Source organism: Amia ocellicauda, chromosome 18 (genome assembly GCF_036373705.1).
Source record: "Amia ocellicauda isolate fAmiCal2 chromosome 18, fAmiCal2.hap1, whole genome shotgun sequence".
Lineage (NCBI taxonomy): Eukaryota > Metazoa > Chordata > Actinopteri > Amiiformes > Amiidae > Amia > Amia ocellicauda.
Window position 1 is genome coordinate 9,760,753 of NC_089867.1, and position 17,862 is coordinate 9,778,614.

The window sequence follows — 17,862 nt, forward strand, 5'->3', positions numbered from 1 at the left end:
TGACAGCTGAAGTCCTGTCCCGATTGGCTGCTGCCGGCGCATGTGCCGATTTCCCCGGCAAGCGGTCTATCCTCTGAAGGCATTGTTTACTTCAGAGTTGCCTAAATAAGGAAGCAGCTGTCGCAGATGGGTAAACTAAACAGGGGTTTGTTTTAAGTGGCTCGGATCTGCTTTGTGTGGGCTGTCATTACCAAGCGGAAGAGGAGGAACGCGGTGATGTTGGGCTCGGGTGAGAACATGGGGCGGTTGGGATGGACCCTAATGGAGCTCACCTTGGTTGAGAAAGGTAACCTGTATTAGTGAACAATTAAATTGGTGAAAAACAACAAAACCACTTTTTCCCCTCAGAGAAGGGAGGGTGTCAAGTGTTGAAAAGCAATCGGTGCTCTAATATCTACTCAATCCAGCATATTTTGGAATGATGCTTTTATTTACTGTACATGCAAATAATACACAGTAAGGAAACAAGAAACAATTCATAATACCATTTTGGAGAACACCCTTCTACCCTTAAATGTTACAGCAGGATTACAATCGTAAAGCACCTCATTAACAGCGGGAGTTTAAAATATCTCCAAGATTACTCCACAGGCCTCCAGCCCTTTGATACCCTAAAATACTCTTGTCTTTGGCCTGGGATTATGAAGAGAAACCAGCAGAAAACAAAACAAGCCATTAGCTATATAACCTTTCTCAATTTCAGCTTCATAAATGTGCATGGGAACCCCTAAGTGGCGCTATAAAGACAGCGATTAAGGGTCTTGGTGCCAGAATCAATAAATAACGGTACAGTTTTGAAGTCGAACGATTGATTTACACTACTTTGGGGAGACGGGACAAGACAGTTAACGCATGAGTGGATAGAGTATACATAGAAAGATAGACAAACCTAAGAAAAACAAAAACCTGTGAGGCCATGCTGTTAAAAGACACAGCCCCTGTCAGGAGTGTCAGTAAAGTGCTGCTGTGTATAAAAACTTGAACGCCTGTCTTAAAGGAGATGTATGGAAACTGATTCCCTCTCGCTCGTGTCCAGCTCTGGTCTAATTATTGACCTTTATATGTCATGCTTCAGATGCATACCATCACCTCCAAGGAGGATTATTTTCATGGCAGATAAAGATTTACTTTCATAAAGGTCTATTTATAATTCTAGTTTTGCGAGGATTAAGCCAGAGATTTGATTGAAGTAGGAGCTTCTCATTGTTCAGGATGGATGTATTTTACTGTACATAGGACTTTCTTGGATTTAATATACTTGCAGGCCATCTATATTATCGATTTTAAATCCATCTTTCTGGTAAATGTGAATTCTGTGAGGTGTGTTAAATCTGGAATTGCTGTGAAAATATTCCTGTATTACATCTTTAATAAAGAACAGATTACAGTAACACCTCAGTGCTCTGGGGTCTATAGAAGGAGATCTGATCAGAGCGCCCTCCCCCCTAAAACCATTCAGAAAAAAAGCGACTTTCCTAATCTGAATTTCATGCTGCAACTCCTCCGTTCCCAATCTGTTAAATCATGCTTATTTTTAATAACATACCCACAGCAGCATCTCACCACACAGCAGACAACGCCACAAAACCCCAATTTCAGATCAAAGCATCAAACAAATGTGAAAAAAACCCAGCATGGTTATATTGAAAATGCAAACTCCTGTTCATATTGCATTGCGTCTGCACAGGTGACATTGCATTCTGGGTCGGGTAATGAAAATGAATGTCTAATGAAACCAGAGTCTAGTTATCATTCGCTCCTGCGCTATCAGCTCATCCCTGGGTCAATGATAACATAATGAAGCGTGCCCAACATAACAAATCAGGTAATACACACAGACCTTGAAACAAAAAAAGAGAGGGAGTTGCAATATCAATACACCAGGCTAGGCTAGGCTAATGCTTAGTGGTACAGTATTATAATAGTGGAAGACAAACAAACAAATGGTACAAATAGACACTGGGCCATCGCCAGAGACAAGCGCTGGTTTCAAAAACCGTTTCTTGCAGTGCAAATACTGTAAACGTTGGTAAACTTGGTATTCCTGGTTTCCTTTCCTTTAAGGAGCTTCCATGTTGGGCGTGATGTCTTCATGGAAGAAGGGACTTCAGAGGTTCAGAAGCTTCTTGAATTTTCTGAAAAAAGGACAAAATAATTAAAGAAACAAGGCGATAAACAGTGCTTTCTCTTTAAGGCACAGAAAGATACAAGTTTTGTAACTATTTATTATTTTTAGACTAGTCTTATTCCAACATCAGGACGAAACACACTCTTAACACATGGAAATGAAAATTAAATGAAATTGCTGCTTCCCTAAAAAACACAGATCATCCTTTTTCAATTTCAAAAAGAAAAAGTCTGGTTATTGGATAAGAGAACTGAATCCCTCTATCTTGAGGAGGGTACTTTGTGTAGTTTCATTTTCTTGCCTGTAATAAAAGTCTCTTGCTAGTGTACAAACAGTTAAATACAAGAAATAGCAGCAGCAGTGGTGCATTAAGGAACACATTCAATTTATAATGACAAGCCTCATCTATGATATTTTAGATATACTGCAGAGAGCCAAGGGTAATATACTGCATCATAATATTCACTAGACTACAAATGTTTTATTAGTATGTTGAAGTATTTACAGGTTGCATTAGCATTTCTTATTCTGTATGCATAAGCTACAAAAAAACGGTATATTATCCAATTCCCGAAACATCTGTAGCTCTTGAAAGGATGGTATAGTGAAATAAAGAAATACTGAAGGGTTTAAACTAGGAATGCTTTCAGCAAAATCTTCAGAAATAGATTGCAACCTGCAGTGAATGGATTTTCATGTATGGTTAGATTTTTTATATTTCTATGGAAAATCACTCTTCAGACTCTAAGCATACAAAAATTGGGTTGTTTTGAAAGATTAGTTTCAGCAAATCAGTGCCAACTTATTTTTTTTTATTCAGATTTTCTTCTTGCTTCCAAAATGAGTGTGCATACGAAGTTGAAACGTTTAAAACAATCCATCAGAATTCATCTCTAAATAGCAACCAAATGCCTCTCATCAATAAAGTATCAGTAACAAATAGGATGTCCAACCATATCTATAAACCATATAAATCATGTACTACAAATCCTTAAGAGAATATTCCTTCAAGAGTTTGATATACCGAGTAAGGGAAAATGAAATAAAATTCAATGAACTGACAAAGCTTTCATCCAAACAGAATTCCAAAGTGCTTCTCAACAACACCCGATCGGGCAACCTCAGGGTGCAGTCACCTCCAGGACGGGCTGCGGCTGTCATTAAAACCCACCACGCCACGCCAGAGGCAATGGGAAGAGAGGACGGGGTAGGTAAACATGGATCCAGTTTCTCATTACTAATAAATAATTTTGCGATCGGTTCTAAATCCCGAAGAATCAGTTTACAAGGTACATGGCAGAATATGATCCAAACTTCCCAGTTTTGATGACATAAATCCCATCGCTGACACTGGCCAGAGCAGAGGGCAGAGAAAGGTCATCAAAGTGCTTTCTGCTTCGGGCTTTGTACACAAAATTGTCAGTGCCAAAGAAAACCACACAGATATACTCCTTCACAAGCTACTTCTGCTGGAAGAGTTAGGAAGCGTGTTCTACAGCCAGAAAGCAGATGGAGGGAACACAGATATTAAGCTGAAATAAATTAGATGTAATCTGCTTTCTCATAAATGTATAACCTGGAAACAATGTGACTTTATAAGGCCATACTCGAAAAACACATTAGACAGAACTGTTGGCTCTGCTTTGGGGAGCGATGGTCACAAGAGGAGAAAAATACAGGATTGTAAGATTAGATAAGCATCTTCTCCTTTTATTATCTGTGCTCTGCCTTTAATATGTTAGCAGATACTACCAGCACTGTTAAGAGCCAGGGTTTCACTCTGTGTTCTGTCTCTCGGGATTCTCTCCTGTGCCCTCTCTTCCCCAAACTATCAGAGCAGCACACGCAGCGCCATCGATATCCTGCACCGGAAAACAAATCAACACATACACCGCTTTCCCAGAGCTACACAAACACAAACTATTTCAGTCACTGCTTAACTGGTGCACACTCACCACGGGTGGGGGGCAGGTTTGGTCATGTTTAGCTAATTACCTTTGTAAAGTACAGGACAATTATTGATCATGTATGGAGGAACACAAGGCTGCATTCAAATAGATCAGGGCTTGGATCAACAGAAGAGCAGCTACCCCATCTGCTAGCTGACGTTTTCAAATGTGCCACCTTCCATCATTCCAGTGGTTAATTATCCACACCTATTTCTACCATTAAAAAAAGAAAAACCCAGTATTTAGAATAGGGGTTCATCAATTCCTCAAACGTGACATCTATCCGTGCTCGGTGGCGTTTCAAATCCCAGAGAGGACACAAAATCAATCCTGTTATTCTAAGGACGTAATCTGCCCGACACAATGAACCCTGAAGAAATGGAAATCACTGGATTACGGCATGGGGCTGGCACCTGCGGGATTGCTGTGATCAAAGCTAGCATGCTGCCGGGGAAGAAATGGCAGGTTTTTGCAGTGAAAATGAAGGGCTGACACCGGACAAGTCTAAAACTGGGCTCATCACACGCCCTTTCTTGTCATGTCGGTCTCCGCTACAGTATAATCACAGAGGGTATAAATACAGTCTCTTTGAGCAATCTTTGAGCGGCTTCTTTTTTTTTTTGGTTTCTTTCGGAAGGGTGTATACATCTGCCATTTCAGTGCTACTCAAGCTGACAAATGGCTTTCGAGGAGTCGCTTGTATACATTGCCGAAATGGCTGGGCATGATTTGTTCCCACTGCAGAGACACTCACATCTCCTGTACATCACAGGCACCTGCAAGCAGTCATCTGAGATCTTGTTAGTCTCAGTGGCCGAGAGAATACGAGGACTGCACCTGAAAAAGGCACCTTACAGCGAACAGGTTTCCTTGTTCGACTTTCTCATGGAAACCTTTCCCGTTTGCAGAAACCAAACTTTCAGGAACCTGCTCGTGAAAGTAACATGAGCACTTTTACGTGGTCTTTGTCATGGCTTCCTTGATGTACGTGATATTGTGAGGTAAAAGGGTCAGCATTCAAGATAAAAGGGTGGTGAACTGGCCTTCTGGAAGTTAATCGCAAGTATATACTGAAGTATCCATGTGTACGATCATAAGGACAGTAATAATAATAGGCCAATAATAATCATACAAATCACTCTCTGCTCTTTGCTGGTTCGTCTGAGATGATAGTTGTTCTTTGGCCGGAGCAATCATGTGACCACCACCCTGTAGGTTGAAGTTAATAACCGAGTAACTGCTCTCTCTAACCCCCGATCACAGTAACGCAGGGATTGGCAAATGAGCTCACTTTAGAAAATGAATTAATCTTGTCTTGAACTGGAAATATGAAAAGATGACGGTACATAGAGCCGGCAGGGCTCTGGTTTCATGTTTTCTTCGAAGGACATCTTCAGAAGTTTCCTGAGCCAGGCTTGTACTCTGGCGCAGGCTCAGGTCATTCTCGCCCGGTGAGGTGCCTTAAGCCTTCACCCGAAACCCCTGGCAGCTTGTTCCTAAGTATCAGATTACCAGGCTCAAATTTAATGTGCTGTCTGAGACCCGGATAAAGTCGCATCCAAGGTGAATCCCTGCTGACGTCTAATATAGCTGTACTGTTTCCATTTTCGTTTTGCTCATTATCTCACAAGCCAACCCCAACCTCCAGTCCCTGTCAGCAGAATTTACATAAATGTTATTTTGAATCTCTCAGAGCGACCTTGCTTTCATCTGCAATGGTTCGGTAAGGCTATGGCAGACTGCAGTAATCTGCTATTTTGTGGCTGTTAATGTATTTGATCACAGGCCACTGAGAGCAGGAAAACAGTAACGGCATTTTAAAAGAAATCCCTTTAAACTTAAATGTTAATCAAGGGCAGTGGCATTGTCTTCTATTGCGGCTTTCTTTACTGGTAATGATTTTTGTAAACTGGTCCGGGATGGGTCTATACACAAAATTAAATTGCTTGTACAGTCTTTTTTTTTTAATTTAAATTATCAGAGAAATTCTAAGTTTAAGTGTCTTTCCCATTCTGAGGTTCAACAAAAAGCCAACACAAATACTTGCTTGATCCATGTAATCTCTGGAACAAAGACATTACCCAAAACAATTGACCAAAATAGATAGAATATAAACAATTCAATCTAAAATCCATTTAAACCTTATGAAATGTTTCCAAACCACTTCCCATTACACAATACGACCCAAAACAAACACTCCCCTTCACCCTCATTCTGCCTTCTAATCTTCATATCTTTATAGTGTGTAACTCTTTGTTATTTTTCACAGATTTCAACAGCAAACCACAGCTCTGCATTTTAAATTTCACACCCAAACAGAGAGAAAATTGATTCAATGACAAAACATGTATGGTGCATGGGCTGCCATGTACAGTATTTCACTAAAGTTTGCAATCTCTATGTAAATGCAGAAGAATAAGACAGTTACAGGGGTGAATGAGGTCAAATACATTTAAATCTGATGCCCTGCGCTGTTGTTGCTGAGCTCAGGGTATCTGATTGCGACATGGGCCTGAGATATGGCAGGCATTTGCACACCTCCAGTGTAACCCTGCCTCTTGAATTCCTCGAATTATTATCTGGGTGGATTTTGTTCCTCCTACAGTCTTCAGCCTACAACCAGCTCTGGCAACCTGTACCTGTGTGCGACTGGACTCCAAACCCAGGAATCCACACTTGAGCTTTCAGATCTGGCTCGATGCCACTAGCTCTTACACTGAAGTTGTTATCTTTTTGAGGTAGCACCAGATAAAGGGGTTAAGATGACAGACAGAAATGGCACAACAGAAAGTTGTGCCTTTCTTCAGATGTTAACTTTGGACGTGCAGTTTGTTTTACATGCCAACAATCTGCCACGTCTCTTCCTGTTGCACATGCTGCTACAGGTCTGAAGAAAGGAAGATCTTGTTGAGGGAAGCAGCTGTCAGCAGAGATTTTATCAAGATGAACTTTTATATGAATGCATCTTTTCAAGTAAGAAAGGAAAACGCCCTTCTACAAACGCAGTTGAGTCCCTCATTGTGTCTGCTCAACAAGTATAAAAACAAAAGCCTTGCTCTCTTCCCAGTCAGTAACTGTCACAGTTTTCCTATGAATGGACTTACGTTAGGATTATAAAAGGATCTTGAGAGCAAATTAAACTCTGACTATACTGCACTGTCCATACTGTATCTACACACTCATAGCATACAAAGTTCCATAAACAATATATTGAATAATGAAGACAAGTTTCTCAAAATAGATCATTATCAAGATAGGGAATACTGTAGATTTCATATTTTTAATTTTGACCTGATAATTAGTTATCTATTTAAGTACAAAACTGTCCTCTCTCCTTAACCTAGCATCAAACTCCCCATTTATACAACCCCTGCCACAATCCATCCTTGGAGCATTTCTTAGTACAGAGAAAGTACAGAAAGCAGTGATTAGTGCAGACCTTTAAGAGGACACATGAGATGCACTGGCTATATTAGACTCCAAACCAACCTCAATCACCAGTGACACAAGCATATATCCCAATGTATTTCACTTCAACAAAAGTGAAGTCTCACACAAGCAACTGAGACATCTCACCTGCTGCATCTGATAGAATGAGGTATTAGAAAAAAGTTCAGATATAGCTACTTCCAAGTTTTCTTCTTTTTCCTATTATGGTGCTGAGGTAGTACAACAAATGCTTGGATATTTAATGCATTCAGCTTATACTGGATGAGGAAGAGTTCACGCTGCTCAGGGGCAACCGAGATGAAGAAGAGATTAGGCTGTAAATTGGGAAGCTGGTTGAAAAAATTGCCGGCTTTGTGCGTAGCTGTGAACATGAGCCACGGTGTGTTCTGGATTTTACAGAAGCTCAGAGGAAGACCGGCTATAATATCTTACTCCTATTGGCCGAACTATCTCCTGAAGACAATTGTGAATCCGAATTTCCAATGAACTGGCTCTTAGCTCCATAGAATGAAGGCTCCTGGGGTTGGTTATTATCTCCCACAAATTCTTCCGCTGGGTACCAAAGTCTAGTCGCACAGATTATACACAGGGCGCACTGAGAGCCTATTTGCCAAGGTCTTGCATCAATGCAAATGGGGAAAGAATGTCCCACTATTTCCATTCAAATTATGCTGAAAACAATCACACTTGTTTATGATTTAAATTATTTAGCCGTGTGTGTTCTTGGTTTGTTGTGAACAATTAAACCTGTATAGTAAGGTACTGGAGACAATCCAGAATCAAACACTGAATACTGTGCCATTACATGATATTGTACAGGGCTTTGATAACTAATAATAAATAAAGTGCTAAAGGGAGCAATATATGTTTTGCCATATTGTTTTATTTCTTCAGTTCTAATTTGGGACATAACCTTCAAGGTCATTGTAGCTCCTAAATATAGGTTATTGTAATATCACTACACATATCTGAGTAGGTAACTACCTATTGTTAATAACATGTCCATTTTACATGTCCACTAGGCACAGATACACCAATACTACCCACTGAAGTGACATATTATGAAGTGTAAATAAGGAATTTATTGTGAAAATATTATTTTACCCAACATGCTCAGAGAAACTATTTAGACCGAAATGACCTCACACAGCTGTCAAGGCAGAAGTTAAAAACACAGAGTGGCTAAGGGTGTACATTACTGCAGAGAGAATTTAAGTTAGATCTGCAATAAATATAAGAGGAAAACCTATTGGGGCTGACCCTGTTCTGCCAGTATAAGATAAAGAGCAGAGAACCAGTCGCTCCTGTACTACACTGCAGTTTTGGCTCATCCCGACCCACTTCACTTCACAAGCCCCACAGTCCCCTTGCCTGACAGGATCAATTAAGTGAATAAGTAAGCAAACCAGTCTGTCTTCGGTCTAATCCTGTACGGCATATTCTTCATGGGAACTACCCCATACTGGGCTCTCCACAGGAGCCTCCAACAGTACTTAGTCCTGAATGGGAGTTACTATTTAACACTTTGAAGCTCAGTGGGAACCTGCCACTTTATATCCATGGTCACAAGTGAGCTTATCCTTGCGCTCTCCTCCACTGAAATCGGGTGTGCCTTTCATGGCCAACTATCAATCCTTAAACTTGTCAGTTAAATATCAAATGGAGGGCAGCCGCCAGCGATGACAGGGGATTTCCAAAAGTGAATGGTTGTTAACACCTGCCTGTGCCCTTAAATGCCAGTGATGGAAAACCTAGCTTGCTTGATGTTTTTATACTAAGGCAGGATGTTGGGGGGTATTTTTTTTCTTTTTCGGGGGGCTGTTGTGCTGGACGTGTGGAAAAATACATTCTTGGTCCTCGGAGCAGTGCTTGATTGACAGGGTCAGATGCTAAATTTGCTGAATAGTGAAAGTGCTCAGCCGTTGAAACTTAGCTGAATTGATGAGGCCTTCAACGTGGGCGTTAGTTTTTGTTTTTCTTCTTTTAACCCAAGTGCCTCGCCTGAGATTGGATCAAGTTCATTCAGAATGCTCATTAGCATTGTCTCTTCAGTTCAAAACTACTGAACAGTGCGTGAATTCGAAGTTTCAGTCATACCACCATAAACGGACAGAGACTGATGATTCTGGCTGTTTCTTGCACTTGACGACTTGAGGATTGTAATGACAAGTGACAGTCTGAAAGCTGCTCTGTACTTCAGACACGCATAATTATGATAAGTTTCTATTATTTACAAACAAGCCCTGCTCCCAACTTTCACAATATTTCAGTTGGGAATGGTCAGGCCAAGGTTATTAATCACAGCTCTTCTAATGTATTCTATAATTCAGTTTTTCAGGAAACTGGGTATTGTAGCCTAATGCAGTGAGGCAAATTTCCTTCAGATTTGATATAGATGGCCAATCAGACTCATTCTCTCCATACCTGGCTAATTTATTCACCTCGAGAAAGCGTTAACGAGATTTTAAAGGAAGCCATGGCCGACACTTTTATCTTTATTACTTTTCAAGATAACATCTTAGAAAGTCTGGGTATTTGCGAGTACGCAGTTGTCGGAAATCAAAAACAACCTTTAAAAGGAGCTTCAGAGATCCTGTTATTTGGAGAGCAGATCACAAGCATGTTAACTTTTTCTCATTTCCCATCCCACCCAAGGGTTGTGGCTGGTAAACTGTGCTTTAGCAGGTGTCCTTTTGAGAAAACGCAGTGATGTTTCAACTATGTTGGAAACATCTGTCATGGCATGGCCCAGCAGTTTCCATTATACTCAGTTTTATCTGTTAGAAGGGTTTAAGGGTGTTTCTGTGCCAAAATAATTGAAAAAATAGCAATGGGAATTGCGTAACAACCAGCAATAATTTATGTAATAGCATCAATCTTAAAATTCACCAACAATACAACCAGATACAAATTGTAGCCTGGGAAGGAAACAGAACTACAACAACAAAACTGACAACTGTAAAACTGACAATTGTACCTGTTATTTAGCACATCATGTTTTGCCTCTCTGTCCTTACAATACAGACAAGGCATTTATAGACTTTCTGTACAGAAACAGTTTATATTATTTTTATATTTTCAGTAATGTTGTTGCAGTAATTCAGCATTCAATTATTACTGGTTGTCTGAGCAGTAATCCACTTTCCACAATCATATTCTGTTGTTCAAATGGCGATGTTTTAAGCAAACCTCTTCCACTTTAATTGCACAATGCTGTACACCTGTGTCTGCATTTAAAACAGCAGTCAATTTGCATGAACTCAGTCATTCTGATTTCTATTTATAGTCACAAAATATCAGACCTTACTGTGGACACCAAAGGGCTTGAAACCATCAGTGCCACATGAGTTTCCCTACCATACTGCTGTTCGGGAAAGGGTGACCTACTTTTGCTTCAAATTATGGAGAGAGAACTGAATGCAAGGTGATAAACCTCCGCCGAAATAGCAGTGGCTAATTAAACCGGCACATTTCTCTCAATATGCATACATCTCACCCTGTATCTGTGAAAGGAGCTTGTGAAACACAGTGTAATATTAACTCTGGATGACTTAAACTAAATTGTATGCAGATCCCTGAAATTGAAATGGAAAGTTAAACAAGGATGATGTATGCCACAATACCTATACTAATGAAAGTCTAAGTGTTATACAGACATAACAAAACAAATATAGTAAAATAAAAACAATTTCATGACTTATTTTTTAGCTAAATTCAAGCAAAACGTTCCCTGTGATTTTATTAATCTTGATCGCTATAAACATTTGATAGAGCTTTGAAATTGTATTAAAGGTACTTACTTTTTTCTTGAGGGCCTCCATGGACTCGTATTCCAGCTTGGAGAGTTTGAGTTGAACCTCTTTGGGAATGTCGGGAATAACGAAAGCCAAGATGAACTTGAATCCCAAGAGAACGTGCTGCAATAGGAAAAGAAAGGAGGGGGGGAAGGAAACATGTTAAGGAATAATGGCAGACATCCAGGCGAGCCGTCACGAAAGCCACGTTGCAAAGGATGCTTATGCCCTGACAGTTCTGCCATCGAAGCAGTCTCAACAGACACTACCAAACAGTTGAATATGTGGCTAATGGCATTGGAAAACTAAGAAGGGGAAAAACACCCAGAAACATTACAATAAATTCAGTATAGTTTAATTTTCCTAGAATCAAAAGAACATTAATCTATCTGCAGTTCTAAAATTGCAGCTGCACCTTCCTGCTTACATAATTTTTTACTTTCTGTGAGTTGGGAGGAGGGCCATGGACATTGATTGAGCTTGACTGCTGTTGTTTAGCAGTGCCTATGTTCTGAACATTTGGAGTTAATGGTTTAAAGAGTACATTTATAGACATCCAAAACTACACCCCCCTGTGCACCAGCAATGCTGGGTTACAGTTAGATTCAGTCACCCCGTGTTGTGCATTTATAGGAAAAGCATTTCCTACTAATTAGTCAGACTGGTCAATTATAATTGCCCTTCTGGGAATTGCTGTGGTGATCTTGAAATGCAGATCCAATAGTGACCTTGACTGACTGCAGCACGAGGGCCTTACACAATAACACTTGACCAATCAATAGGAATGGGTGGAGCTTCATCACAGGGCAATACTGGCAAACAAACAACAAATGACAACTGATATATACTAGGTAAGGCAATGTGTGTGTGTGTATTACCAGTCAATGCCTACATCTTCACACAACTGTACAAAAGATTCTTAAGATTAAGATTCTTTAGCATTAAACTGCAGTCTTAGCAAAGATGCTACATCCACTCCAGCATATTTACTGTATTTAATGTACAACTCAACTCCCTTAAAGACCACCAGCCATGGGAAATACGAGCAACTTTTCACTGTCATGGAGGAAGGCTTCTGCTCTTTATGCACATGTAAGCACATCTCAATTAATTAAGAAATTATTTCAGTATGGGCAGAGCAATCTGTTCATTTCAAGTCAATCGACTGAAGAACTGCATTCTGTCTGTAACCTAAGAGTGGGTGAGTGCAGGGTAAAATCATTGCACAAATCTCTGCACTACAACCTGTTTAGGAGACGGTCATGCATACCAAAGGAGGTAAAAGACACATCTGAACAGAAGGATGTAGGTTGCCACCTGCGTTAGTCAGAACAGAAGGCTGCTACAATGACTATACAAATAATTATTTCATTAGATTTTGAAGACCACAGCGAGTCACTGGGTAGTTTTGACTGCAAGGAGGTTCCCCAGATTATTAAGTAGACTAACCTTACAAGAACACTTCAGAATACATGGCCTATGGGAAAGTGACCTGAGACCTGGATACAATGCTTACAATTAAATCAATAATAATGTTAAGGAACAGGGAGTTCAAGTGGAACAGAAGTCTTATACCCAGTGACCCTCAGTGGAAGGAGTCACAGAAGACGTGACTTGCCTCCTACTCTTGTAATGTGAAGGACGCCTGATATAAGAGCTGCACTACATTTCTCTCATTCTCTCCCATTGGTGACATTTGCTCCCTCGAAACCAGAGCCAGTGTAGTCCTTAGTACTCGTGTATGTTCTGATGAAACGCAGGTTAGGTATGTGTCCTGCCCTATAGATATCAGATCAATCTCCCGTCTCGCGCCAAAGCACGGCCTCTAGCCCCCTTCTCAAAAGGCAGCTTCGCCATTTTGTTGCTTGATTGACGATGAGATGCCAGGAAGCAAGTGTAAACAGCTAGCAGCAATTATCTCTGACCTTGATACATAACGTCTGTCATAACTCCGTTCACATACACAAGAGAACAGTGTTACATCCCTAGGCAGGTTCTGAGAAAAATAGACAGTGAAAGGTCTAATTTTATGAGGGTGGGGGGGGAGAGAAGGAAAATTTGGTTAAGAATGTTTGTATTTTTTATCTGCATTGTTTCAGTTGTTTAGTTTTGTTGTTAATGCAGCTCTAGCTTTAAAAGAACTCTTATGTAACAAAGTCACTTTCATATGACACAAACCTGACCTAGCTTTCTGTCCCCAAGCCAAATAAGTTTAAACTCCCCCAGTAGCAGGTTTCCAGGGCAACAGGCTTTTCAGGAGGCTGTAGTGGAGACCGAACTCGGCACATTTGTCATCTCAGTGTTTCTTGTAAAACCATGAGGGTTTCTGTCACTGTGCCATGAGATGAACATGATATTCCTGTTTAGTACATAAATGCTGTAATAGTTAATGGACGCCTGACTGAGTTGTTAGTTCTTTGATTAAACAGGCCTCTGAACATGGCACAAAATTAAATAAATAAATAAAAATTCAGCACATTGTACTGTAATGTGTAAATGTAATCAAAGTATGTAACAGTCTGAACTAGGAATGTTTCAAGCTACTAGTCAGTTCACACATGAGCCATGCATCGGCAGTAGCATTATACATCCAGGCACTGATGTAAGCTCTGCTCTGTGTCAACCCTGTCCCCTGCTGGTATTGCAGTTCAGGCAGTCAGTGTGACAAATAACATTCAAAATAATTTTGTGTTTGTTTCCCTAATCAGAACATGAATGTGTTGGAAGAGGTTTGATGTCTAATGCATGCCAACCAATAATGTTTCCCCCAGCCCCACAGTGTTCAGCATACCCTCGCCACAGCAATCAGGGCACAACATCAGTCTGAAGAATGGCCCACAGCTGAGACTAGCAATGGTGTCTTTTATTATTAATTCCAGTTTGTATGACTATCTAAACACACACAGTTACCTTCATTTGCTATTCAAAACAGGTCAGAGAGTTAAAAGAATTAAATCCTCACAAGGAATGTAATGTCGCATTGGATTAGCAAACCATGGCACTGACTGGATTTTGCTGATGAAAATAATTTGACAGGGCATACAGTAGACACAAAGTGGAAATCTTTTGTTGTATATCCAGCACTGAAATCATTGCAAGGGTCAACTGTCTATGACATTAACAGATGCAATGCAAATTATATGTAGATTGTGATGATAATAGATACAACTAACAAAGACAGGTTTTCCTTCTATTCTTTCATTAGAAATGTTTTAAAATTATGTGAAGAGAGATCTCTGCCTGATATCAATACATATAGACCTAATCTGAGGTGAGGGTTCAGCCACCTGTACAGGGAATACAAATAAGTAAGTAGACTTGTGTAAAGAACACCAGCTTATGGGACCATATGTACAGCTGGCAGAGTGGAAGTAGTGCATTGTGGGGTTTATACAATATAATGTAAAAATATAATTCAGTGCTTACCCATTATATAAATGAGAGCATCAATCCTGGTTAAAGCCCATTCCTGGCACAAAATCTATATTAAGGAGTACTGGCTAGGGAGTTTAATGGGACCCTGTTGGAGGGATCAGCCAAAGATAGCCAAGAAACATTCTTAAAAAGCTCTGAACTTTGTCCCTGTAGATGTCTGTGTTGCCAGTAAACTAGGGCTCTATGCTTAATTAAATGTCATCGCAAGATAATGTAAGCAGGGCCCATTGTTAGATTAGCATATGTCACTGTGTGAGGGTGTACCCTTCAGAGAGATGTATTTTTTGTTATAATGGATATTAGGTTCTCTGACCAAAGCAACAATGCACTGCAGACGCTTTTTAAAAACGAGTTTATCCTTCTCCGTCACAGGAATTAGAAGTCACACTCGGATGTGTCCGTCCCTTCGGCACAGGATAGTTATTAAAACTGACAGGAAAAATTGGGCTTTGTTTTCCATCACAACAGAAACACACCTGACACCTCACATCAAATACATGTACATTAGCAAGCATGAAGGAAACCAGACAGCTGAGAGAAAGCGAACACAGAGGCTTCTAGTTAATTTAAATAGAGGACGGGGGGGGCGGAGGGGTTCATAAACTTCATTTCACAGTGATATGCTCAATATAACCGTATTACCAGAAATAAAGACTAAGGCTGGTATAAGAATCCTGTGAGAGCTCCAGCTGTCACGATAATATGATCCAACACAAACAACATTTTATATGAGATCATGATTTGATTTAGCATTACAAGCACCAGTGTAATCTATGTAAAAGGCTTGGCCAAGTCATATCAGAATTAATACAAGAGCACATAAAGGCAGTAATGAATTACACAGCACTAGGAAAAAATACTGCAACTTATATGTTTTACCTGTTTGGCTCTTTAGCCCCCCCCCCCCGCCCCAAGTCAGTCGCACTGCCTTGCCAGATCAGCCAAGATCTGACTTCTCATCATGTAGATTGACTGTGGAGTTGGATTTCAATGCAGGTTAAAAGTCACCAGTTTTATTTCACTCCTGGCATAGTCACACAAACTTCCATCAGTGATTAAAACGCTTGTGATTTAACCCGTCGTATCCCGACACACAATGACGTTCCACAATCCTAATCACATAAATTGTAGGTCAGCCACCAGAAGTCTAGTGACAGGACTGAAAATAAGATGAAGGACTACTTAAGATGACAGTAAACCAAAGGAGAGTTTGGGATTTTAGGACCAAAAAGGTGTAAGAGAGGCTTCTATCAACCCTGTGCTGGAGTCTTTATCTTCCCTCTGTCTGGCCTCAACTGAGTCTGAATGAAGTCTTTGGGTGCCTCAACGGCTTAACGGATTCATTCAGGACCGTTTATGAACATTAGCTGAAGATTATACTTTTATTTTGACATTTTTAATGAGACTACTAAATAAGCTTTCTTATTATAATCCAGAATGACATGAGATGAATGCACAGACATTGGAAATATGCTGGATGTACTGGGTTTACTATTTAAGGAGGAGTTTACAGACGTTTACAATTTCCTCTTAGTTCATGATCTCTGACCTATTATTTGGTATTCGGTTGAGAGTGATCATCCAAATGATCACAGTGAAAGTAGTGTGGCACAGCTGCTCCAAAGCCTTGATCCCTCCCTCAGAAATAGTTATCATAGATAGATAGATAGATAGATAGATAGATAGATAGATAACAACTAAACTATGGTTTTAATGATCTAACAAAGACAGTCTTCAACAACAGACATGTCTTTGTGAGCAACTTTCTTTAGTCAATCATTAATTTCTGAGAAAACCAATGAGCCTCTTGCCATTTTCTAAATGTATTTTTATAATTATTTAGGCCATTCTTTTTATTTATTTATTGATTGATGTATAGTTTTTTTTCTGGTGAAAATGGCCAGTTCACTCCAGCCTAGTAGGCCCGAGCACTTTCCTGCCATGAGGCTGGTATTACAAAGCCTTTGAAGACGTGACAGATTTGGAATTAGCTAATGCTGTGGCTAATGAAGAGTAAAGCAGCCGCTGTGCTGAGGAACCGTTTCTGATTGAAAGGTGTTTGGGGGGGGGATCTAGCTGTGGAATTGGATTTGACACTGTGATTAATATCAAGCACTGCAGAGTGCCTCTTAGCTGATTGCTACGCTATCATTACAGATTCTGCATTCACATACATTTGAGAGATTGGGGGGGGGGTGCCGGCAGAAATATGAAGAAGTAGAAGGGAAAAAAAGTTTTGTAAGCTCATCTATATGGCCTAATAAACTGAAATGTACTGGACTCATAAATCTAATTATTTGCAAGCTTAACAATATACAATCTAAAATTAAACAAAGTATTTGCTGTATTGTGGTCATTTAAATTTTATTTTTAATAAAACTCTTTAATTAAAAAACATGTATTTGCCTGAAAAACAAGACACTAACATAAGTGTTGAAATTGCTCTAATTCAGTTAAATAGTTAAAATGTGATACATAAAACTTGCATTTTAACTGAATATAATATAATCATTGCAAGAGATTATTTTTATTCAACTTTTTGTAATTATGAAATACAAAGCAACTTTTATTAAAGGTATAATGCCAAATAACAGATATAAATGCATTTTAAATTCATCCATTAAAAACCTATTGAACACATCTTTGAAAGTAAAAGACTGATCTTGCATATGTTCCTACATGAATCACAGCGAATAGTTGACTGCTTAAGGAACATGCCAGGAATTAGGGAAGCTACAAATCTTCCAACATATATTTCTGGTGGCAGGCCCCAGAGACTGTGCTTTACAACACAATATATTAGTCACAGCTTCTCAAGTGTAATGCATTGGTAGCCTTAAAGGACCTGCTAGTGGCAGCTCTGTTATTATTTTCTTTAAAAATGAACTTGTTATATCAGGGAATGGATCATTATCAAACAAATCCATTGCTCCAGTGTGTCCATTTGAGATGAGACTAGAATCCCTTACATGACTTTTCTCATATGGTGATGGATATCCTGAGGTTTAATATTTTTAATTTCATTTTAATAGCTTTACGGTGGGTACATGAACCATTACGAACTGAAGAAGATAGGTCATGACTCAAGAGAAGTGGAGAAAAAGCT

At 39.7% G+C, this 17,862-nt stretch overlaps 1 protein-coding gene across 1 annotated transcript in view; it reads right to left on the bottom strand.

Moving 5' to 3' along the window:
* Positions 1 to 411: 411 nt before the first annotated feature.
* The window catches only part of ano10a (anoctamin 10a), a 42,244-nt gene continuing 24,793 nt past the window's right edge, over positions 412 to 17,862 (bottom strand). The window contains exons 12-13 of the mRNA XM_066691377.1: positions 11,328 to 11,444; positions 412 to 2,135 (exon numbers count right to left, since the gene is read on the bottom strand). Coding sequence (XP_066547474.1) covers positions 2,091 to 2,135; positions 11,328 to 11,444 — 162 coding nt within the window. The 3' untranslated portion in view covers positions 412 to 2,090. The remainder of the gene's footprint in view (positions 2,136 to 11,327; positions 11,445 to 17,862) is intronic.